We start from the raw sequence: 25,691 nt of genomic DNA on the forward strand, positions 1-25,691 counted from the left end.
TCAGATCCGTGTGTCCATTCTGCAAGACAGAACATTACCTATTCTCGGCTGAGAAATGCAGACTATGGACCCTTTGAAGATGTCGTCTGCATTTCCCACATCGCAAAATATACAGGATCATGCCCTTGAGGCCTAAATCACATTGGTGTGGATCTACACCAGTCCAGATCCAGTGCTGTGGGCTGAACATGGCCCACTCACTGTGGAAGAGACCACTGCGATGACTTCAGGTCGTAACATCCTTTCTATCACTGCTGCTGATTTATATATAAGAAAAAAAAAGAAAAAAAAAAAAAAAGCATAAAGAACATTCCGTTATAGTGCATCCATCACGTACCGCAAAGGCGGGCAGCCTCAGTTGTGGCCTAGTGTAGACAGCCATGTTTACCATTTGGCACTACACTCACGGCAGCTCTACAAAGTTGTATATATTTTTTTAATATACCTTTACTGTTTCCACAATCTCCGCTTGCAGCCAGTGAATGGGAACATCCTGATCATGCCTAGCTGAAGCAGGGCTTTGCAGAGTTTGTTCCATGTGGATGTCCCTTTAAGCTACTGTAAAATAAGGAGCTAGTTGACACCTTTCTACCCCTGTCTTGCTTCTTTCTTATGAAGGTATGTGACTCCTTCTGCTATCTCCTTTGGCTTCTTATTGTCTGTGTAGGAGGGACCTAAAACAACCCTGTCTTTTCATTCTTCACACTCATACAGCTAAAAGAACTAAAAAAGTGTGCATGGACCTGTACAATGGAGTCTATATTACCTACCCATAAGCACTCCAGGAGCCATGTTGGGTGCCTCTGCAAGACACCGTAATCCCTAAGGCTACTTTCACACTAGCGTTCGTCGGTCCACTCGTGAGCTCCGTTTGAAGGAGCTCACGAGCGGACCCGAACGCAGCCGTCCAGCCCTGATGCAGTCTGAATGGAGCGGATCCGCTCAGACTGCATCAGTCTGGCGGCGTTCAGCCTCCGCTCCGCTTGCCTCCGCACGGACAGGCGGACAGCTGAAGGCGTGCGGATCCGTCCAGACTTACAATGTAAGTCAATGGGGACGGATCCGTTTGAAGATGCCACAATATGGCTCAATCTTCAGGCGGATCCGTCCCCCATTGACTTTACATTAAAAGTCTGGACGGATCCGTACGAGGCTATTTTCACACTTAGCTTTTATATGCCAAAATAATGCAGACGGATCCGTTCTGAACGGGGCCTCCGTCTGCATTATTATGAGCGGATCCGTTCAGAACGGATCCGATCGAACGCTAGTGTGAAAGTAGCCTAAAATTAATGCTTCCAATGACGTACTACAAACCTGCATGCTATGAAAACCTCTGCTGCCTCTGTAAAACACAGACACAGAATTCTAGCTATGAGCGTCATACTATAGATTTGTAGGACACCAATCCACAATACGCCCATGTGTCTGATGTCTGAATGTGACCACTGTTGGATGTAGAGCTCCATGTACTCCAATGGTAGTCACCCAGGCTAAATGTAAAGGGACTGCTAAGCAACTCGCTCTCATGATCAGCAGAGTTAGGCCGAATGAACACGGCTGTGTGCATTCTCTAAATCTGTGCAAGATGAGTTTGTACCTTCACAGTGCGGCTGCTTCCAATGTGAGCAGGTGATGGGTGCACTTTAACAGATTAGAAACCTAATGAAATAAATAAAATAAATCCTGATACCAGATCAGGGTAAATTCAGGCACATCTCTCTAAAAACAAAGTATGCATATTATGTTAAAAAGTTGTTGTTTTTTCCTTTTTGGATTGAGACTACTTGGAAGCTATAGATATGTGCACTTAATCTTAGAAATCCCCGAGCACTGGCTCCACGCAGAAGGACCCGAGGAGCACTGCTCCTTATTGCCTACCACGTCTAAGCTTTAGATTGTATCTTGGCTCATGTACATTGCTATGCACATATTCAGCATCTTTGAGATGAAAAAATCCTCATGGAGAATTTCCACTCAAAACCAGACATCTCCACTTTGTCGTCCATTTGTGACTGAAGTTATGTCTGTTAATGGGAAAGCCAATATGGCTGCCTTTACAGCTCATATAAGCTTCGTCACTCAGCTTTTTCAGACTCTTGAATCCACTTATGTGCACACAAAAGGATACCGCGATGGGGGTGGATCAATGATCCCAGAATAATTTCCATCCGTAAGCGTGACGGATTAGGTCCGGATGCGTTCAGTGAAACTCGCACCATTTTGCAAGCAAGTTCGGTCAGTTTCGTCTGCGATTACATGTTGTTCAGTTTTTTCCGTGCGAGTGCAATGCGTTTTTCACGCGCGTGATTAAAAAAAAACCTGAAGGTTTACAAATAACATCTCCTAGCAACAATCAGTGTAAAATGAATTGCATCCGCACGTGAAAAACGCAGATGATAGAACATGCTGTGTTTTTCGCGCAACGCAGAACTGTTGCCTTGAAAGAAAAAGAAAAAACGCTCATGTACACAGACCTATTGAAATGAATGAGTCAGGATTTAGTGCGGATGCAATGCGTTCTCTTCACGCATTGCACCCGCGCGCGGAAAACGAGCTCGTGTGAAAGAGGCCCAAGTCTGGTCAAGCTGGGTGACAGCACCTACAACTGTAGCAAAGCAGCCATGTTGTAAGAACTAAGAACTGGAGGATCCCACTGCAAAGGCTGGGACCAGACATAGCTCTGATCCCAGATGGTTTCGATGCTGCAATAGATAGATGTGCAATTACTAAGACGGTTGATAGCACGACTGACACCCTTCATCCCAGCAAATGTTGGGTGTTGATAGATTGTAATGACAACCTGAGGCCTAAAAAACAAGCTCAAGACCTGCTATCTATGGAAGCCAATTAGGCCATGAAATGTTTAAAGGGGTTTTATGAGATTTTTACACTGATGACCTATCCTTTGGATGGCTCATCAGTATCCGATTGGCGGGAGTCTGACACCCAGGACCCCTGTCAATCAGCTGTTTGAGAAGGCACCGTTGCGCACAGTAGTGCCGCAGCGTTCTCACAGCTTCCCCTAGGCCATCTGAACGTCACATTCATCTGTCACATGGCCTAGGAGCAGCACTGCCCCATTGAATTGAATGGGGCTGAGCTGCGATACCCTGCACAGCCGCTATATTATGTACGGCACTGTGCTTGGTGAGCTGAGAGAAGCAGGACTTCTGTCTCTGCAGTTGTAGAAGCACCTGCGGAGACAGACAGGGCTGGATATTTAGCCCTGCCACTACAATTTCATGCCTGCCCAATTAACAGAGAAAGGGCAGCAGCTCCGCTTTGGAGCAGTAACTGCACAGACGCCGCTACCCAGAAGTGTAGTTGCTGCTCCACAGCGGAAGCAGAGCTTTTGCCCTCGCTCGACTAATCAGAGCAGTGGTGCAGGCAGGAAATTGTCAAAGCCGGGCTAGGGCTACACAGTGACTGCTGTCGTGGCCAGGAACATCGCTACTCCGCAATCCTGGCTGTGACAGCTGTCACGTGACCAGTGTCACCATGTAGCCCTAGCTCAAATGCTAATTTCTGGAATGTGTTATGGAGGAGAGTGTGAGTAAGAAGGTTACCCCACAATAGGATGCATTCATTTAAAGTGCCATATGGGCATCATGTGCAATGCCACAATGCAATTACGTCAGCACTACTCCTACTAACCCCTTCTGATGCAGGTAGTTGTAGAATGGAAAAATAAATAAATATATGGTTGACAGTAGTGGAGCCCCCCTGTGATGTCCATGCGGATTGAGGTTTCTAGATAGGACAACCTCTTCAACCCCCTTAAAGAATGACAAATACATCATCTATATCATTCTGATTATGCAGCTAGGACCGTGCCATCACCGCGGAACCCGCTGCAATGGCTGGGACCAGACATGGCTCTGATCCCAGATGGTTTAGATGCTGCAATCGATAGCTACTCACGGGTGTATATTCACTGACAAATCCTGGTTATAGGGCGTAATGCTCTGTAACATGGTCACTCGCCTTAACATCCTCAATGCCAGAGTGATTTGTGAGACATTACAAAGGCACTGAAGGGTTAATTGTGCTTGTTTCTGATCTCTCAGAATAATAAAGCCCCTCTTTACTGACACTAAACCTCCCTTCCCTGTCCTTTTGAGGTGTCACAAAACACTTCATGTATAGGAAACCAATCCTATTTATCCAAGTCACCCAGATCATATATATATAAAAAAAAAAAAAAAACACTATCTGAATTTAATATTCAGAATTAAATGGGTTAAAAAAATAAAAAAATCTGGACTGGTATAAAGGAAGAGCGGTTCTACAATGTGCAACTATGCAAAAATCTGACGTATATATCAGATCCGGATCCTTTGCTCTGGTAGCCACTACTCCCGGCTACGGCTGTGCTTTCCATGGTGCAATACATACGCTGTAGTAACGTATTGCCCCGCTTCAGTGGTAAAAGAACGCTGAGCTTCACAGATGCATTTCCGAGATTTAACAAGAGAGGGCAGGAGGTCCCGGACAACGTGTTTGAACCCTGGATTTCATCTACTGCTGCTTGGTCAAGCGCCGGTAATGAGGCAATACTTGGGCCTCGGGGAGGTAGAGTGCTAGCTCCATGGCCACTAGCACAGTCAGCTCAAATGCAACCAGGTCCCGTCTGTTAGATCGAAAGCGTTCTTCTAATTTCTGGAATGTGTTAAAGGAGGAGAGAGTGTGAGTAAGATGGTTACCCCACAATAGGATGCATTCATTTAAAGTGCCATATGGGCATCATGTGCAATTCCACAATGCACTTACATCAGCACTACTCCTACTAACCCCTTCTGCCGAAGGTAGTTGTAGAATGGAAAAAAATAAATAAATGGTTGACAGTAGTGGGGGGGCCCCCTGTGATGTCCATGTGGATTGGGGTTTCTAGAAAAGGACAAACTCTTTAACCCCCTTAAAGAATGACATCCATCATCTATATAATTCTGATTATGCAGCTGGGCCCGTGCTATCACCGCGGAACCTGCTGCAATGGCTGGGACCAGACATGGCTCTGATGGTTTAGATGCTGCAATCGATAGATGTGCAATTACTAAGAAGGCTGATGGCACGATTGACACCCTTCATCCCAGCAAATGTTGGGTGTTGATGGATTGTAATGACAACCTGAGGCCTAAAAAACAAGCTCAAGACCTGCTATCTATGGAAGCCAATTAGGCCATGAAATGTTTAAAGGGGTTTTCTGAGAGTTTTACACTGATGACCTATCCTTTGGATGGTTCATCAGTATCTGATTGGCGGGAGTCTGACACCCAGGACCCCTGTCAATCAGCCGTTTAAGAAGGCACCGGTGCGCACAGTAGTGCCGCAGCGTTCTCACAGCTTCCCCTAGGCCATCTGAACGTCACATTCATCTGTCACATGGCCTAGGAGCAGCACTGCCCCATTGAATTGAATGGGGCTGAGCTGTGATACCCTGCACAGCCGCTATATTACATACGGCACTGTGCTTGGTGAGCTGAGAGAAGCAGGACTTCTGTCTCTGCAGTTGTAGAAGCACCTGCGGAGACAGACAGGGCTGGATATTTAGCCCTGCCACTACAATTTCATGCCTGCAAAATTAACAGAGAAAGGGCAGCAGCTCTGCTTTGGAGCAGTAACTGCACAGACACCGCTACCCAGAAGTGTAGTTGCTGCTCCACAGCGGAAGCAGAGCTTTTGCCCTCGCTCGACTAATCAGAGCAGTGGTGCAGGCAGGAAACGGTCAAAGCCGGGCTAGGGCTACACAGTGACCAGGGGCGTAACTATAGGGGAAGCGGCTGCTTTGGGGCCCTGACCCCGATGGGGCACATCCAGGAGGAGGACTAAAAGATTTTGTCAGGGCCCCCTCAACAGTATTACACAATGCAATTATATACAGTGACAGTATAGACAGTGTATAAAAACGGATGGAACAGCTGCCGGGCCTGGTCTGAGAGAGCGATCTTTACTAGCCACAGGAATGGGGGCTGCATGAAAGAAGGGGGTTGTGAAAAAATTACTGGGGGAGGGGGGCCCTATTCAAAAATATGTTGTGGGGCCCAGTCATTTCTAGCTACACCACTGACAGTGACTGCTGTCGTGGCCAGGAACATCGCAACTCCGCAATCCTGGCTGTGACAGCTGTCACATGACCAGTGTCACCATGTAGCCCTAGCCTAAATCTTGTCAATCCTGCAGGCACTTCTTCACCTGAAACAGCTGCCAACCTGTGAAGTCGTGCTGAGGAGATAAATCAGTTCGTTAAAGGGGTTGTCCCATTTTTAGCAATAGCATTTGTTATGTAGAGGAAGTTAATACAAGACACTTACTAATGTATTGTGATTATCCATATTGCCTCCTTTGCTGGCTGGATTAATTTTTCCATCACATTATAAACTGCTAATTTCCATGGTTACGACAATCCTGCAAACCATCACGAAAAAGTGCTGGCATTTGCGCACTCCCACTGTGCCTTTTCCTATAGTGTGCAAGCATGACCACCACTGATGTGGTCCTAACTATGGCCGTGTATAATGTGTTGGAAAAATGAATCCAGCCGGCAAAGGAGGCAATATGGAAAATCACAATACATTAGTAAGTGCATTGTATTAACTTCCTCTGCATAACAAATGCTATTTGCTGAAGTGAGACAACCCCTTTAAAAATCAATTTGCTGATCTCTTAACTATATATAAAAATAAAAGCATTTTGAGAACTGTGGCTTGTCTTGTTCTCAAAAAAAAAAAGAGCTGGTCCTAGGGATGGGATCTGCACCTATTGGACAGTCATAGCGTATCTTGTGGCTATGCCATAAGCGCCCAGATGGAACAACCCATTTAAGGGAAGCTCTAACAACAGAAGAGTACAAAGGTGACCAATTAAGTCTGAATCAGAGCTAGACACGTCCATCCATCCCGGAGGCCCAATATGACCCCTCTATACTTACGTCTAGAAGATGCTTCAGCTCAGGCTTCTTGAAGTCACTACTGATTTTGGCAGCCAAGAGTACACAGGCTCCTGCACACAGTTTGCGGTTCTGCTTGTTTACCCTCCTTTGCAGGACTAGCTTTTCAAAGTAAGCATAGGACATGGCCACTGTGACTGGCTCCATGTTACACTCCTGTGCCACATTCCTCATTTCACGTTTCAAGCTGGAGACAGAGAAAAGTGGGGGGAAATAAATAAATCTATAAAGTCATGGAATATGTAACGATGGCAGCAGCAGAACTCTGGCAGATAGGAGCTTACAATCTAATGCATCACCTCACCTTCTGATCTTGCTCAGAGTCAGCTTTACATTAGGAAACTTCTCCTTAAACATCTCGTTCATGTCTTTCTTCAAGTCACACGGTTTCACATATTCAATAATTGTTGTCTGAAAAAGAAGACATATTATAATACAGAGAGATAGGACAGGTGTACTATGGGGCATGTAGTAAAGACAAGATTTCATGGAACACAGCCCCTTACACTGCACAAGCATATCCAAGTGTAGTGTTTCTCAATTTGTGGTACCCATACCCAAGGCGGTATGTGCCACTGTTCCAGGAGGTTTGCAGCAGGTCCCCAATGAGGAGTTAGACCTTCAAGGCTTTATCAACCTTTTGCTGCTATTTTGTGGGGGCGGCAGCATTCCTTTTCCACTAAATTGCTGCTTTAATTGTATTGTAGATAGTGGTATAAAGTAAGCATTGAATGGCAGTGTACGGCATTAACTGGACACTGAATGGCGACATTCATTACTCTAATAACCATGTCAGGGCTTAAAGGGCTTTTGTCACCCCACTAAAGTCTTTTTTTGGGCTACTTATAATCCCTATACTGCGATATATCAATACATAATGTTATTAATCATTTTGGTTCACTAGTTAATTTAAAAAAACTGACTTTTATCATATGCAAATTACCTGTCTACCAGCAAGTAGGGCGGCTACTTGCTGGTAGCAGCCGCATCCTCCTTTCATAAAGACGCCCCCTCCTCGTGTTGATTGACAGGGCCAGCGAACGCTCTCGTCCTCTGCTGGCCCTGTCTGCATTCAAAATCTGGCACCTGTCTTCAGTCGGCGCAGGCGCACTGAGAGGACGCCATCGGCGCATTGAGGATGGAGCGGCCGAGCGAGCGTCCTCCTCTCAGTGCGCCTGCGCCAACTGAAGACAGGTACGGCGCAGGCGCCAGATTTTGAATGCAGACAGGGCCAGCAGAGGACAAGAGCGTTTGCTGGCCCTGTCAATCAACATGAGGAGAGGGCGTCTTTATGAAAGGAGGATGCGGCTGCTACCAGCAAGTAGCTGCCCTACTTGCTGGTAGACAGGTAATTTGCATATGATAAAAGTCCGTTTTTTAAATTAACTAGTGAACCAAAATTATTAACAACATTATGTATTGATATATCGCAGTATAGGGATTATAAGTAGCCAAAAAAAAATAAAAAATAAGACTTTAGTGGGGTGACAGAAGCCCTTTAAACAGATCTCTGTATTGGGGGTACTAGGTAGATATTGTGGGGGAAAACTGTTAAGGGTGACATCAACTTTCTCTTGCTTATGTTGATTGATTCATGGCTGCGGTGGAATACTTATGCTCAAGTTCTAGGGGTAATTTGATAAAATTCCTTTGACTAGGTAGTACACAGCTTGGAAAGGCTTCTTGCACCCATCCATCAAAAAGTCTCTGACCAGTAATTGGGAGCGCTGCTACTCATCGGCTCAGTCTCTTACATGCAATCTAATGGGTAGTAGGAAGATGCCAGCTGCCTTTAAGGTGGCAGTGCCCCCCCCCCCCCCCAATCTACTGGTCCCTGCACAGATTGCACATGTGACATGCCCACCCCTGGATATGAAGGAAAATTACCATATAGGAAGCAAAAATGAGAACACGCTTGTGTTTTCCACAGGACCACTGAGGATCATCCAGGATATCAGGATTGTATTCGGTGCTGTCCGTCTCTGTGCCTAAAATAATAAAAAATATAAAGACACTGAGTGCGGGAGGAAAACTAGGACTCACTAAAGTTCATTGTTCATTATTCAGTATATGACACGGGATGTACATAAAAGGAAAAAAAAAAAAAAATAATGAAATCTGAGGAAAGACAGATTTGATATGCCTGGCAAGCAATGGAATTACATAAACAGGAACCTATAGTGATTGGCCAGTATATTAGCTAGGCAACTGTGCTCTTTAATACAAGGGAATTTATATATATATTATATTATATACACACACACACATATATATATAATTTAATCTCAAAACTAGGGTAAAGGGAAACTGGCTTAATTACATGTAGCAACCAGAGCTCCTTTGGAAAATGAAAGGTGGAATCTGATTGGTTGCTATGGGCAACTAAGCCAGTTTTTCTTTATACCAGTTTTGATAAATCTCCCCTATAAATTTTACTTTACAATGGTGGTCAAATTCAGCACTATGCAACTCTCTCAAGCAATATAGTCTGAGCATATATAGGTAAGTGGCTGCTTCTCCTTTAGAAAAATACATAGAAAAGCTAAAAAAAAAGCATAACTAAAAGGACCCCTGGCCCAGGACGTGGCTCTCTAGGAACATGTATGTGCATGGGGTACAGGGTAAGAGTATAGGACTCTAAGACTTGTCCCAAATATAATAACCTTCCTAATAATAGCTGCTTGGGCTGTGAGTCCATGATGGAAAGACTGTAACCTGCACTGCAGGCAGCAGAGGCATTTACCATGGTCGACTCCTGAGGACACTGGAGTAAATCGGGCATTTGCGAAGGTCCGTTTAGAAGGGTCAGGGGGAACCAGCTTGACCTGTGATGGTTGGCTGTCTTCTTTTTGGCTGACAAGGGCGTTTGTTGGGTATAAAAATTTTGCATAAGAAACAACCTAAAAACAAAACAAAAAACAAAACATTAAAGAGCTGAAACAAACAAATCCTGAACAGTGAAATAGCCTATGAACTCTTCCCAAACAGTGGTGGATGCAAAGCGCCCCACGGATAACTGTGCCCACGTACAACGATCTCATCCAGCAAATATCTACAACCAGCTCGAAGCAGGTCCTTTATTATACTGCCAGCAGGTATCTTCCTTCACTTTACACTGGCCATGTTGGAATTCAGCAGTGTATTCTCATCTTAGTCCACTGATGATAAGCAGTGCCATGTATGTATGGCAGCCACTCATCCCTCATGGTTCCATTCAGAGAACATTTTATAGTTGGTCAGATTAGATATGTGAGTTACAAGGGGGAGAGGGATATTAACTTTTGTCTGTAGTTACTTAATAGGTTTTAGGGATGGTACTGCTGAGACTATTGACAGTCCTCAAAAATTCAATCCTTACCTCGCCCTCGACCCCCAGCTCCACACCTTCCATTCCAAACTCTGGGTCTGTGATGGAGGGGGCCCCCCCAGATGGGTGTCGCTGCTTTGTCCCTTCCACTCGCAGATCACTGTAACAAAGCATAAAGCAGCATTAAAACCATCTACATCCCCTACAAGCTGCATACACCAGACTAACCCATTAGCAGGCTGGATCCTGTGCGGTCTGACAGTGCAGCCGTCATCCCCATCTCCTGACAATAGCTTTGTTATGAGGCATAATGCAGTCTCCACTGCCACAAACACCCCCTTCCTTCCTGCCCTTCCACTAATTATGGACAGGAAGTAATACACAAAGGCCAAAGTTTAAATATAAAAGGCTTTCAAGTCCATACACAGTAGGAACATTTCACAAGTGACAGGTAAATGCTGTAAACATACAGGGGGCTGGATCTCGCAGGCTGTCACGGAAGGCAGCCACGATGCCTAAGGCAGGCATTGGGATGCCTTCCCTGCCATCTAGTCCCCGTCACAGCAGCGCGGGGACCCGATGGCCGCTTCCTCCCTGCACGGACACCGCAAGTGCCGCGGTCAGCGCTGACTGCAGCACATCAAGGGTTAATGCACAGCCAGCCATCGGTGATGCCACCGATGCCGGCGCATGCAGCAGGGGTCCGGCTATCAGTGACTGCTGGACCCCTGCCGCGGATCAGGAGGGCGCATCGCCTGCACCCGCCCGATCACCGCGCCGTACAAGTACGGTGTTGGTCCTTAAGTCACGGACATCTGCGCCGTACATGTATGGCGCGGGTCCTTAAGGGGTTAAAAATTTACAATATGAGGACCTTCTCAAGATGGCTCCTCTGCCAGGTCTCTTGAGACCAAAACTACTTTCCCCTCACTTCTCACACACAAACTTGCTGTAGCCAGCAGCTCCCTGACAGCCAATCAGATTGGATTACAGAGAGACACGCCTCCTCACTCTGAAGCCTAATGCAAGCATGCAGTGTGAAGGACCGCCCCTCTGTTTTCTTAGCCAGAGACAGACAGACAGTCTTTTAAGGGAGAAGTGGAAAGGGACAGGGGACATCAATGAAAGATCTTTAGGCAAACATTGACAGACTAACTCAGGTATACATGCCTAGCTCTAATAAACTAGCAAATAAATATGACAGTTACACTTTAAATGAGAGGACCGAAATCCTCTGTTCAGCTAAGATTCTTTTCTTTGTTCGAAGGCTACTTTCAGACTAGAGTTTTTTGCGAATCAGTCATGGATCTGCAAAAACGCTTCAGATACAATAATACAACCGCATGAATCTGTTATGATCCGATTGCATTATGTCTTATATAGTCATGATGGATCCGTCATGGATCTGCAAAAACACTTCAGATACAATAATACAACCGCATGAATCAGTCATGATCCGGTTGTATTATGTCTTATATAGCCATGATGGATCAGTCATGAACTCCATTGAAATCCAAGGGGGGATGGATGCATCCCAATAGACTTACATTGTGTCAGGACAGATCCGTCTTGCTCTGCACCACAACGCAGACAGAAAAATGCTGCTTGCAACCAAACGGAACACATTTTGGTACACTCCGTTTCAGTTCAGTTTCGTTCCCATTGACAATGAATGGGGACAAAACTGAAGTGTTTTCTTCTGCTATTGAGATCCTATGAAAGATGTCAATAGTGGAATTGAAAATGCTAATGTGTAAGTAGCCTTATTTACTTATTATTACTAAGGCTCTGTTCATACTGGTGTCATGGTTTGATGGGCGCCAATTGTTCTTCACGGACTTCACCGACTTATTACGAGGTCAGTCAGGATTTCGTCGGTTTTGATGGAAAGAATAGCAATGCATGCTGAACTGCAGCTTCTGACAGAAGTGTGAACCCAACCTTATAATACAGTTGCATGACCACACAACCCCCATTGCTATCTGGAGGGCATCTGACATTCATTTGTGTAACATGTCAGGATGAAAGCACTGGCTTTCATTTGTAACAACTCCATCTACAAATATAGGTGCCATATATAGTGTGTGTAATATTACTGTAATATAGTGTGTAAAACTATATATAAGATATGTAATAGAAGAACTACTATAGTGTCTGTCACATAACTGTATATAGTGTGTGTAATATATCTGTATATAGCCAATATAATATAACTAATACAATGTGTAATATAACTGCCAATGCACTATAGAAGCCGTTACCTCATCCGCAGGCTCTCCCCATATGGAAGAATGGAGAACGCAGCACACAGGGATCTCTTGGAGCAGATTAGGACAATTCTAGGAAAGATACAGGTCACAGGTAAGATGACAGTGACATCATACAGATCTTCTAAAGGCAGTGCCCGTGTCACAAATACCTGCTGTTGCGGGTGTCATAGTGCCTCATGCTTTTGATGAAGTGTGTCTTCTTTAAGACGGACGGTAGGGGGGACTCCGGGACATGCTTGGACCTGCAAAGACAACACAACCGTGAGCCGCACTGCTTGTATAGGCCGGTTGGGCTACTTTCACACTTGCGGCAGTGTGATCCGGTGGGCAGTTCCGTTGTCGGAACTGCCTGCCAGATCCGCCGATCTGGATGTGAAAAAGCATTTGTGAGACGCATCCGGATGCGGATCAGTCTCACATATGCTTTGCAAGAACGGATCCGTCTCTCAGCTTGTCATGCGGACCGACGGATCCGTCTTGTATCATTTTTCACATGCGCAGACCCGATGGACGGATCCAGCATTGCGGTATTTTGAATGCCGGATCCGGCACTAATACATTCCAATGGGGGAAAATGCCGGATCCAGCATTCAAGCAAGTCTTCAGTTTTTTTTCGCCAGAGATAAAACCGTAGCATGCTACGGTTTTATCTTTTGCCTGATCAGTCAAAAAGACTGAACTGAAGACATCCTGAACAGATTACTCTCCATTCAGAATGCATGGGGATATGCCTGATCAGTTATTTTCCGGGATAGAGCCCCTAGGACGGAACTCTATGCTGGAAAAGAAAACCGCTAGTGTGAAAGTGCCCTTACTGTGATGGTAGATGAGAGAAGAAGGATCCTGCAGATAAGCAGAGCAGCTAATAGCACACAGCGCTGTGCAGGGGGTAAGACACAACATAACCTGAAATGCCAGGCAAAGAAGTCTGCAGCTCGGGAGACTGGACAATAAAATGCAAATGGGGGACCGTTTGCCAGGCAGTTATCACGAGCAGCCTAAAGGCGGCGAACACAGTAGTATAACGTTCATCAAAAAGGACGATTTCAACCAAAACCAGCGCTCATGAGCTGAAATTCAGCAACGAACGATCGTTTAACCGACTGATGATAGACCATTATCGTTAGAAAAGAAGTCGGCCACGTTTAACATGTTCATACGATAGTCGGACAAAAGATCTTTCTTTGAATGAACATTCCCAGGAAGATCTTTTGTCCATCGCCCGATTTCATTGAACATGGATGGGCCGCCTGAACAACTGGAACCGCCAACATGGACTGCCTCCAAAGAAAGCTCCTCGGAGCACTGCCTGGCTGTGATCTAGGGGTAGAATTCTGGAAATCTCCATAGGTTCAGCATTTGAAGGGGGTCATGGAGGGGTTACCCCCTGCACATGTATTAGTCTGGAGTTCCTTAGTAATAAAATATTAGTGAGGTGTTAGCATGCTGAGGAACACATTCATTAGTGGTGTTAGGCTGGAGTCCTGAGACGCAGCACTACCTCTGCACTGGTGTAAACTCTGTAATATCCTGGAGAAGCTCTAGGGAGCAGCGCTGAGACAGGTGACGTCGCCTGCAAGATGGAGGCAGTTATCAGAAGGGCACATTTATCACCACAGCAGCACAAGAACAGATGAGCGCACAGTGTCTCTGAAGCCTGGCAGTAGTGCACCCGTATTAGGCCTTTACCCATTACACATCAATGAGCAGAGGTCCTCAAAACATCCAATGCATCTGTTAGAAATGTAGGGTGACAACCAGTATTGCCGTCACCCGCGATACTAGGAAGGCTCGTCACCGCCTGCCTTTGGCTGAAATCCCCCAACACTGGATGTTTTCATCCATCCACGGGGAGAAGCAGCAGCAGCCGTGCAGGGAGCCAGGTAAGTAGAATCAGTGTGAGGGGCCCGGGCATTTCCAGGCTCGGATAACCCCTTTAAGGCCACTTTCACACTAGCGGCAGGACGGATCCGACAGGCTGTTCACCCCGTCCGTTCCGTCCTGCCACTATTTTGCCATGCCGCCGCTCCATCGCTAAAAGTCCGACTTTTTAGTGCGGCCTCACACGGTACACTGCCATGCTGCGCCGGAGCTCCGCCCCCGTCCCCATTATAGTCCATGGGGATGGAGCGGTGGTCGGACGGCACAGCAAGATAGCGTCAGGACGGATCAGACAGGGTGAACAGCCTGTCGGATCTATCCTGCCGCTAGTGTGAAAGTACCCTAAGCATGTTCCACTCCAGAGCATCTGAAGAGAATGCAAAATAAAACTGGCAGCCATTACCTGTCAATACCATTGCTTGCTGCATGATGGACCACATGGCAAATAATTAAATTCTGCCCAGGATTGGGGGAAAAAGATTTTTTTTTTCCCACCCAGAAATGGTGTCACTTTTTAATGCAATATTTAAGTGAAGTGGAACAAGCCAATTTGCCTTTGCCAGGATTTTCACATACCGTAAGTTGCTAGGGCAGCAACCAAAACTTTGCTCAGGGTGAAGGAAAGCAGCGCTGCGCCCCTGGTAGTGACTCAGAGTTCCTTCTCCCAGAGTTAAAGGTCCCAGACTTTGCATAATAACGTCATAAATTACCGGTAATTTCTACTGTAAAAAAACATTTCCCAAACTTGGGTTCGGTTCTACGGTACCACTTAGAACCAAACCGGAGTTCGGGAAATGTTTTTTTACAGTAGAAATTTATTTCTGAAGTTATTATGCGAAGTCTTGCATTTTGTCTAGGGATCAATCATTAGGAGAAATAAAACGGCTGCCGTCCTAATCACACAGGAGAACAAGTTACTTCACACCACTGAGGTCTCATCGGAGCCAATACATTCTAATACTGTACGGAGCAACCGCTCCGTACAGTATTCAAAAAAGTATTATGCAAATTGACTTCGGATGTTTCATCCAAAGTCGATTCGCTCATCCCTAGTGAAGTGGGATGTGATCAATCTAGCCACCCCACACACTGTGACATTATTGTATATAACCCCGTCAGGACAATGATACGTCGTCTGCCCCGTTTACAAGCGATCATGCAGGTCTATGAAGGAGCAGGTGGCTGGAGATTTATCTAACCCAGATTAATTATCCATTTACTCTGAGCTTATAAAACATGACCCTCGTCAGCTGCTCCCACAGAGCCATTAGCAGCTGCTTTCATGGACTGCCTCGCACTTTGATGAGCTGCAGCTCCACTGGGAATTAGACCTGATCGTTCATCACTTTCATGGCACTGAGAAGGACACAGGGCAGAGGAGCAGCTTGTATACAGCCCCCTTTTCCTCCTCACAGGCACTGTGGTCCGTAGTGTTGGCACAGTTACACCATGGTGGTATATTTTGAGCAGCTTAGAGTAGTATAATTTGGGCACTGTATACTGGTAGTATTACCGTATATGGTTCTGAACAGCGTTAAAATAAATATCTACTGCATAGTGGTATTAGCTAGGACGTCCTTGGTTTTATTTTTGTATTGAACGTCATGCTCTCTCCACTAGAAAAAAAACAAACGTATAGCAGACCACACACAAAAAAAAAAAAAAGTGTAGAAGGATGCAGCGTATCGCCCCCACAAACCCTTCCCTACTGAGGCTCTGTATATACCGTAAGTATTGTATAAGAAGAGAAATTCCTTACAGGCTATGGACACCGTTTACATGGAAGAAAATAAAAATTTTTACAAATATCAGCAGAAGCGCTGAGCAATTTAATCATTAATTAGTTTGCCCTTTTAGCTCTAGGTGATGCTGTTTATTTGAAAACGGAATAATGTACATTTTTTTGGCCTGGAGCAGTATATCAGCGCGGCCGGTGTAGTCTGTCCAGTCCCTGCCATCTGTGCCATTAATCCTGGTGTGCGGGCCAGGGACTGAAGAGACACTGCAATATGCTGGAGCTGGCACTGACAGAAGCCTGGCTGCGTATTTAACAACCAGGATCGAAGATAACCGAGATCCTGGCTCCTCAACCCTCTAGAGTCGCAGTCAGCAGCTTGTAGCTACCCCTGCCACGCTGATATACTGCTCCAAGCCCCAAAAAAGTACATTATTCAGTTTTCAAATAAACAGCATCACCTAGAGCTAAAAGGGCAAACTAATTAATGATTAAATTGCTCAGCGCTTCTGCTGACATTTGTGAAACATTTTATTTTCTTCCATGTAAAAGGTGTCTATAGCCTGTAAGGAATTTCTAGTTAGCAGTTAAAAGTTTAAAAAGTTGTACAAAAGTTATTCCTTCAGTTTTTGTCCCCTGATGTTTAGTTTGCAGCCTGCGCCTAGTTTTAAACTCTTCTCATGTGGATGTCCCCCCCCCCCCCCCCCCCAGTTATACATGCGGAATGTAAGGTCTGTGTGCCCAGGATGCTGCTGTCCTCACCAGCTCTTATGTATCAGGACAGCTTCATCCCTGGGCTGCTTTCTCCATCTACAGCTGATATGTAATGATGGTCACTGATGCTGAGGAGATTGCGATTTCCCTCCCTCTGCAATGGGTGCACCGTTTTTCTCTACACTTAGGGTCCATTCACACGTCCGTTGTTTCTTTCCTGATCGGTTCTGTTTTTTGCGGAACAGATCTGGACCAGATCTGTACCCATTCATTTTCAATGGACCCTTATACATGGCCTATTTGATTCCCCCTTTGCAAACTGTCTTGTGTCATCTGCTGCCCGCCTTGGATACACCCAGCAGGTCACCTACAGGTAGTCATTGGGCCCACCTGCATACACTCAATGTATTACCCCACTGTGCTTTATTGTACTCATCTTTAAAGGGGTTCTCCAGGAATTAAGAAAATTTAAATACTTAAATATTAGTTTATTATAAATATATTCCCAAATACCTTTTGTTAGTTACAATGGCTTATTTTGTCTAGGGAGTAGTCATTAGGAGAAATAAAAACGGCTGCCGTCCTATTGGTACACACACCACTGAGGTAAACAGCCGCCTCATCCTCCTCTCTGCTCTGCTTGTCAAGGATTATAATCCTGAATACAGCTGATAATATCTTCAGATTAATCTCTGTAGGAATGGAGTTTATGAGGAGACATGAAGTGCAGAGAGGAGAGTGAGGATGTGGTAATGAGCAGCAGCACTTGTATGTAGTTTCCATTACCAGTGTGTCCTGTCCATCCTCTCTGTACTTATGTCTCCTCAAAACCTCTTCAGCTGAAGCTATGGAGGTTATCAGCTGTGTTCAGGATCATGATCCCTGACAAGTAGAGCAGAGAGGAAGATGAGGCAGCTCTTTAACTCAGTGTTCTGAAGTAACTTGTCCTCCTGGGTGATGAGGACAGGTTTTTTGTGTACTAATAGTACAGCAGCCATTTTATTTCTCCTGATGATTGCTCCCTACACAAAACAAGCCATTATAACTAATGAAAGGTATTTATTTTAGGGATGAAAAAAGTATTTAAAGGGCTCTGTCACCCAGATCAAGTCTACCCTACCAGGCATATGCAGACAAAAATACAAAACCAAACATAGCATATTTTTTTAAAAAGTGGCTTTTTCTGCCTAACTGGACCACAGACATGAGAAATAAAGGTAACAAGGAATTCGAGCACTCTGAGGTGGGCTTATGCCTTCCAAGCACTGGTTCTACGATGCCTCCATTCATTGCTAATGTTGTCCTTCTGCACCTAATCACGCATGATTGAGATCCCGCACCTGTGCACTTACGCACCCATTTTCCGATCTTCCAGGCTTGTGTGTATGTCTAGTGCGCACGCGCAGTCACACACAAGCCTGGAAGAACGGAAAATATCCAGGAAGCGAGTGCGAAGGATCTCAGTGCTAGACCGATGGGTCTAGCGCTGTCAATCAAAAGACATGGGGGCGCGATTAGGTGCAGAAGGCCAGCATTAGCAATGAACGGGATAGTTGCAGAAGCAGTGCTCGGAAGGCATAAACCCGCCTCCAAAGTGCTCGAATTCCTCGTTAGCTTATTTTTTAAAGTTGCTTTTTCTGCCTAAATGGACTGCTGACATGAGAAAACCATATTACTTACCGGTAATTTCCTTTACATGAATCCTCCATGACAGCATGCCATGAGAGATGACCCATCCAGGAAGAATAAATTAGACCCTCCACCGGATCCTCCTCAGTGTCTTTCTGAACTGACAGCCTAGAGAGGAAGCAACACGCGAAACGCGCGTCGGGGTGTGGACTGGTGGTGCATTTCTGTGGTGGGAATCTCTTCTCGGGTCAGTACAGTGCTTATGATTAGGACTTACTTACACGCTAGTCAGGAATTTCATTTAGTGTTGTGACTTACACATCATCTGTGTACTCAGCTTGGTGAATTTCTGTTTGCCATTTATACAGCCTTTGTGGTGATTCTATTATATGGTATCTATGTGTTTGGTCTTGTTATCTATTAATTGTTCACTGGTGTGATTTATTCTTTTACTATGGATGGATGTAGCTTGGCTATCTATTAGGTACTAAACTTGGCTGCAGATATAGAAAAACAGCATTTTCTGAGCTAGCTATATATTATATTATATTATATTATGAGTAGCTTATTTACCGACCATGATAACTTGCACTAGCACTTTATTATCCTGTCGACAGTCATGTACCATCAGTCATTTTAAATGTTGTGTATTGTCAATCATGTGAACAGATATTATGAAGTGATGTACTAATAAAATATATTTTTTGATATGTATATGGTGTTGATACAGTTCTTTATGTGGAGGCTCGTGTATCTTTGTAGGTTGTATAGCTGAGTGATACAAGTGTCGCTTAATGTATAACTCCTTTTGGGAAATAATCTTTTGGTTGCGACAGCCAGCCCTAGAAAGTCCCTTTTTTTTCTTTTTTTGGGGGAGGGCCCGAGATCCATCCATGACGGAGTGCTTCTGTGGTGTTCCATTCCGCAAAAAGATAGAACATGTCCTTTCTTTTTGCAGAACGGACGAATGCAGACCCATTCAAGTACAGAGGTTGCCTGTGCATTGGGGACCGCAAATTGCAGCATCCCCCCAAGAGAAAGTAACTTACAACAGTAGGCCCCAGAGAGCTCTCCTTCTGGCTTGTCCCCAGTTCAGACATACAGTTAGGCCTCTGTAAAACCTCAGTCCCCTTTAAATACCTCTTACCTGCAGACCTCAGATCAGAGGACGATTTCCGCCTTGATCCGTGCGCCAAACTAAGCTCCGCCCCCTCTACGCGTCACACACACCGAAAGTTCTTGCTGGAACGCATCCAACTTCCTGTGACATCATCGCAAGAGCCAAAAGTATCGGGTTGTGACATGGAAGCGCGCACAAGACCGGAGGAAGACCACATGGACCTCCACGCCCAACGCGCAGAGCGGAAGGTAAGGAGCAGAGTCCCCTACCTGCAGACTCCCCCGCACCTCAGAAACCCAACTAGGGAACGGGTGCTGCCTGCTCCCTCATGTGGTCAAGGCATAAGGTAAAATAAAAAACAGCCTTCACAGAAGCGGACCCAAAGCAACTGCCATGAGGAATAACTCGTCTCCCACCTGGAAGACACAGGAAGACACTGGGGAGGAGCTGGTGGAGCCTGTCCCTACCTGGATGGAGGCGGGTCATCTCTCATGGTATGCCGTCATGGAGGATGAAAGTGAAAATAAAAAGGTATGTTCTTTGTCTCCATCGTCGGCCCTACCCGGCTATATGCCTGGTAGGGTAGACTTGATCTGGGTGACAGAGCCTTTAAGAAAATTAAAATTATTGAAAATACTTAAAGCAATTGTCTCACTTCACCAAATGACATTTATCATGGAGAGAAAGTTACTACAAGGCACTTACTAATGTATTGTGATTGTCCACATTGCTTCCTTAGCTGGCTGGATTAATTTTTCATCACATTATACTGCTTGTTTCCATGGTTACAACCACCCTGAAATTCAGGAAAGGTGGACACGCTTCCACACCACAGGAAAAAGCACCAGCCTAAGGCTGAGTTCACACGAGCGTGACAGATTTGGTCCGGATGCGTTCAGGGTGCGTTCAGTTAAACTCGCACCATTTTGCAAGCAAGTTCAGTCAGTTTTGGCTGCAATTGCGTTTAGTTGTTCAGTTTTTTCCGCACGGGTGCAATGCGTTTTGATGCTTTTTTCACGCGCGTGATAAAAAACTGAAGGTTTACAAACAACATCTCCTAGCAACCATCAGTGAAAAACGCATTGCATCCGCACTTGCTTGCAGATGCAATGCGTTATTAACGCAGCCCCATTCACTTCTATGGAGCCAGGGCTGCGTGAAAAACGCAGAATATAGAACATGCTGCGATTTTAAAGCATTGCAGAAGTGATGCATGAAAAAAAATGCTCATGTGCACAGCCCCATTGAAATGAATGGGTCAGGATTCAGTGCAGGTGCAATGCGTTCACCTACTGCATTGCACCCGCGCGGGAATCTCGCCCGTGTGAACTCAGCCTAAGTGCGCTTCCATAGTCCCAGCTATCAGAGAGGCCAGGGTATTTTTCTATAGTGTGCATGCATGGCCACCGCTAATCGATTGCAAGGTGGTCGTAACTAGGGTTGTTTCAATACCAAAATTTTGATTCAGTTTCGATACCATAAAGTATTGCGATACTAGATACCATGAGAAAAAAATAAGACGCCAAAAAAGCCGCGTGGATTCCGCATTTTATGGAACGTCCGTCCCATAATTGAACAGTCCGATCCTATATTTTTTTTGGGGGGGCAAGGTGAAAAAAAAAAATCGCGTTATCGCGTTCACCGCATAGGAGTTTTTTTTAAAATATATTTTAATACGTGGCGATATGTAATACGTTTATTTATTGTTTATATATTTTACATGTAAAATTGGGAAAAGGGGGTGATTTATACTTAATAATTTTGATAATTTTTTTTTTTACTTTTTTATTTTATAACTATTAGCCCACCTTAGGGGCTAGAACCTGGCATCTTTTAATCCCTTGTCGTATTCACCCTGATAGGTCTCTATTAGGGCTCGTTCACACGAACGTGTGCTGCCCGTTGCCGTATTGCGGCGGATTCGCAATACACGGGCACCGTTCCGTGTGCATTCCGCATCATAGATGTGGACCCATTCACTTTAATGGGTCCGCAAATCTGGAGATGCGGAACGGAACACTACGCAAGCACTATGGAATGCTTTCTGGGGTTCCGTTACGTGCCCCCGCATCGCAAAAGGATAGAACATGCTCTTTTTGCGGAACGGAGGGATTGCGGACCCATTCAAGTGAATGCGTCCACGATCCCCATGCGGCTGTCCCACGGTTCGTGCCCATGCATTGCAGACCGCAATTTGCGGTCCACAGCATGGGCTTCACACGGTCGTGTGAACAAGCCCTTAGGGTTAATAGGACTTCACGCTCTCCCTGCTGCCCTGTACATAGTACACACAGCAGCAGAGAGCTGACCATGGCAGCCAGGGCTTCAGTAGCACCCTGGCTGCCATGGTAACCGATCGGAGCCGCAGGATTACACTGCTAGGGCTCCGATCACAAGCTGCCACTGCCACACCAATGAGAAGGGGGGGGGGGGGGACCCTGTGGCCACTGCCACCAATGATTTTAATACTGGTTAATACCCGCCTCCTGTATTTCCTTTAAAGGTTATCATTGGTGGCACAGGGGCCATGCACCTGCTATGCTCTGACTCTGGGGAGGACACTTAGGAGGAGGAAGCTGCTGCCGTTCGCAGAGCTCACTAGCTCAGACGGCGCAGCAGTATATTCCCTCCCCCGTCCCGCCTCCTACTTTAATTAATAGTGGCACATTCATTGGTGGCAGTGGTGCGGGCAGCTTCAGAGCCCGCTCATTTCATTGAGCTCAGCGCGGCTGCGTCATAGGAGGGAAGGACTCTCTCCCTTCTCCACTGTCTGCGCGCGTGCCGAGCGCCATAAGAGGAGGGTCTAGTATCGAAAAAATAAACATCCTGATACCGAATCGATACTGGCAAAAAAGTATCGATTGGGTATCAAAAGTTTGATACCTGAAACAACCCTCATCGTAACCATGGAAAGGAGCAGTATATAATGCGATGGAAAAATAAATCCAGCCAGCAAAGGAAGCAATATGGACAATCACAATACATTAGTAAGTGCCTTGTATTAACTTTCTTCTACATAATAAATGCCACTTGCTGAAGTGAGACACCCCCTTTAATTCCCAGAGAACCCCTTTAAGCCATGGGCCAGGTTTAGTTACTGGAAGGAAGCAGCACACATACATGGAGAGGACTGAGGGAATCCATGGCACGGCCACCTTCACAGGCTGCAATTTTACTCTGAAAAAAGTCTGATGTGCATCAATATGCACTGGCTTCCCCTGCACACGGAGCCCTCTAACCACAGGATAGAAGATAATTGTCTGACGGCTGGGACCCCCACTGATCACAAGCAGTGATGTTACTCCGGATCCCCCTGTGTGAATGGAGTGATAGTATGTGTGACACCGCTCCATGGGACTGCCAGAGACCGCCGTGATCCTGATCGGTGGGGGTCCTTGTGATCGTATCAGCTATCCTGTGGATAGCTGATAAATGTGCTGGGAAACCCCCCTTAAGGGCTCATGCACACAAACGTATTTTCTTTCCATGTCCATTTTTTTTTTGTGAACAGTATGCGGAACCATTCACTTCAACGGGTCCGTAAAAACAACACAAGGCACTCCGTGTGCTTTCCGTTTCCATATTTCCGTTCCGCAAAAAAGTAGTGCATGTCCTATTATTGTCCGCAAATCACGGTCCAAGGGTCATGTCAATGGGTCCGCAAAAAAATATGGAACAGATCCGTATGTCATCCATATTTTGCGGATCCATACTGTAGAAATGCTATGCCCAGCCCATATTGCTCATGTGTTTGGTGATTAAGTTACTGTTTCCAATCTGCAAAAAACGGATCAAATACAGAAACCATACGGATATGTTTTGTGTAATAACGGAACGGAAGAGGACTTAAATCAGAGGGAAAAAACTAAAACTAAACTCAGATATGGAACAATACGATACCAAGGACAACCACTACACAACATACAGCACTGTGCTTGGGGAGCAGGGAGAATGCGGGGGCTTATCCAGGCTCCAGATACTGATGACCTATCACCAGATCACCTGGCACCCCCACCAACCAGATGTCCTCTGCCAGAACTACCACTCTGAAGAGAGCTGGGCACAGCGGCTGTGCCAGGTTACAGCAGCTACCACTGAAGTGCTGTATTGTGCAATGTGGATGACACAGATCGCTGCACGGATCAGACACGTGACGCCATCCTGCTGACCAGTAATGGGATCCCAAACACAGGAGGACCATGGGGGGGGGGGGGGGGGGGAGCCCCTGATTGGCAGATCCAGTGCCTGATACCCCCTCTTGACTTCAGTCGCCAGGGTGGAGGCAGAGCATGGTCACTTACACACCACCTTCCTGTACATGATCTGTCTATAGTGTACTCCCTCAATAGCGCCCCCTAGCTAGTTTCAGTCATGTCTCCAATGGCAATGAGACCTCAGAGCCACATAAAGGAGACCTCCACAGACAGGACCCAGGGCGACATCTCTATGAAGGGGGTCTGACTCTGCAGTGAATGTCATTAGACCCCATTTACCTCAGGATATGGTGCATGACCTCGGCCTGCCACCAGCAGTGGCCACTATGGGTGCAGATCCCACTAACAGACATGATCAGAGGGTGATGAGTAAAGGTAGAATTCCCCTTTAAATCAGCAGGGGTTCCCCAGGAGGAGTTTGGGCTATTCCGGGGGTGTGTCCCGCTAGAGAAGTTTCTCACCTCTGTTTCTCCACGCTGGGGCCGCCTAGAGAAGAGGGCACCGCGGTAGCAGCCGGGGTGCCGAGGCCGCTCTTCCCCTCCGGCATGGGAGAGTCCCGGGAGAGCAGGAGCCGGGGCCCGTTAGTCGGCAGCAGTCGCGGAGACGGGGAGAGCGGCGTCGGCTCCTGGACATCCCGGGTGCAGGCAGGCTCCCATGTCGGCAGCGGTGCGGGACACAAGGGCCGTCCGTCCAAGGAGATGTTATTGAGGAAGAACAGGGCGGCCTGCCTACGCCTGGAGTCACTTCCGCGCTTCCTTCTTTGTGGTACGTGGCCATGAGACAACTCTCCGGAACGGCCTCCGGTGCCTGTCACACCGGTGGAGCCGCAGGTAGCCGCGGCCATTCTCTAAGTGAGGCCCCCGGCCCGGGGAACGGCCAGTCTGCCGCCGATCCGCTCACTCTCATAGCCCATTGGCTGGTGCCAGGGTAACGACAACAGACTCGTTTACTGATTGGAAGAGAAGCCTGTCAATCATGTTTGTATAGAACTAGGCGGGGAGGTCACATGTCACCGGAAGACAAATGCCTGTGGATGTGGTGTCAGTGTTCCGACCTCATTAGTATACTAGTGGGGCGTGGCTGCAACCAGAAAGTTGGCAATGGCATTGTGAGGGCACTTTCACACTAGTTATTCTTTTCCGGCATAGAGTTCCCTCCTAGGGGCTCAATACCGAAAAAGAACTGATCAGTTTTATCCCCATGCATTCTGAATGGAGCGCAATCCGTTCAGGATGTCTTCAGTTCAGTCACTGAATGGCGTTTTGGACGGAGGAAATAATGGTATTATCTCCGTCCAAAATTCCGGATCATTTGCTGGATCCGGCATTAATTTACATTGAAAAATACATTTAAAATACCGCAATGCCGGAATCTGACCGCAGACCGGTAAAAATGTGAAAAAAAATAAAATATAACGGATCCGTTTCTCCAGATGACATCCGGAGAGACGGATCTGCTTGCCGGATCACTCTGCCGCGAGTGTGAAAGTAGCCTTACAGCGAGGCTGGGTGGGAAAGCAGCCAATCAGAGCACTGCTCTCATCTCTAGGAGGAATAGTGAAAAGAAACCTACAATCTTATTGGCTGCCATGAGCGATTAATTTAGAGGGATAAATCTACATTTGTTGTAGCTGGTAAATTCAGCGCAGAAAAACGGGAGAAAACCAGTGTCGCACAGATGAGATACCGGTAAAGAAAGCCAGGGGGAGACCAGTCCAACCAGTAGGACCTTGTGATGTCACAGGGTCAGCAGGCATGGGATATGTGCCAGCATTAGTAATATAATCTAAAATTAAAGGGGTTCTGCACCTTCATTTAACCGATGATCTATCCTCTGGATAGATTATCAGCTTCTGATCGGCGGGGGTCCGAC

General features: G+C 46.3%; 1 protein-coding gene across 1 annotated transcript; it reads right to left on the minus strand.

The window, feature by feature from the left end:
* Positions 1-1,170: 1,170 nt before the first annotated feature.
* Positions 1,171-24,701, minus strand: CABLES2 (Cdk5 and Abl enzyme substrate 2). The gene is made up of 10 exons (XM_044298154.1): positions 24,281-24,701; positions 14,028-14,099; positions 12,676-12,768; positions 12,518-12,595; positions 10,308-10,416; positions 9,693-9,849; positions 8,837-8,937; positions 7,254-7,360; positions 6,932-7,136; positions 1,171-4,662 (listed from the first exon to the last, which is right to left on the minus strand). The coding sequence occupies exons 1-10, from the start codon at positions 24,661-24,663 to the stop codon at positions 4,522-4,524; spliced, it is 1,446 nt and encodes a 481-aa protein (XP_044154089.1). The 5' UTR covers positions 24,664-24,701; the 3' UTR covers positions 1,171-4,521.
* Between the last annotated feature and the right edge of the window lie 990 nt (positions 24,702-25,691).

This window comes from Bufo gargarizans, chromosome 6 (assembly GCF_014858855.1).
Source record: "Bufo gargarizans isolate SCDJY-AF-19 chromosome 6, ASM1485885v1, whole genome shotgun sequence".
Lineage (NCBI taxonomy): Eukaryota > Metazoa > Chordata > Amphibia > Anura > Bufonidae > Bufo > Bufo gargarizans.

What these genes read in the sequence shown, in the direction of transcription:
- CABLES2 (XM_044298154.1), bottom strand. Translation starts at nt 24,663, where the DNA reads ATGGCCGCGGCTACCTGCGGCTCCACCGGTGTGACAGGCACCGGAGGC. An exon ending in GAGTTTACACCAGTGCAGAG is followed by an intron (nt 12,769 to 14,027) that starts GTAGTGCTGCGT and finishes TTGTCTTTGCAG; the next exon opens with GTCCAAGCATGTCCCGGAGT. An exon ending in GTCCTCAGGAGTCGACCATG is followed by an intron (nt 8,938 to 9,692) that starts GTAAATGCCTCT and finishes TTATTATTTTAG; the next exon opens with GCACAGAGACGGACAGCACC.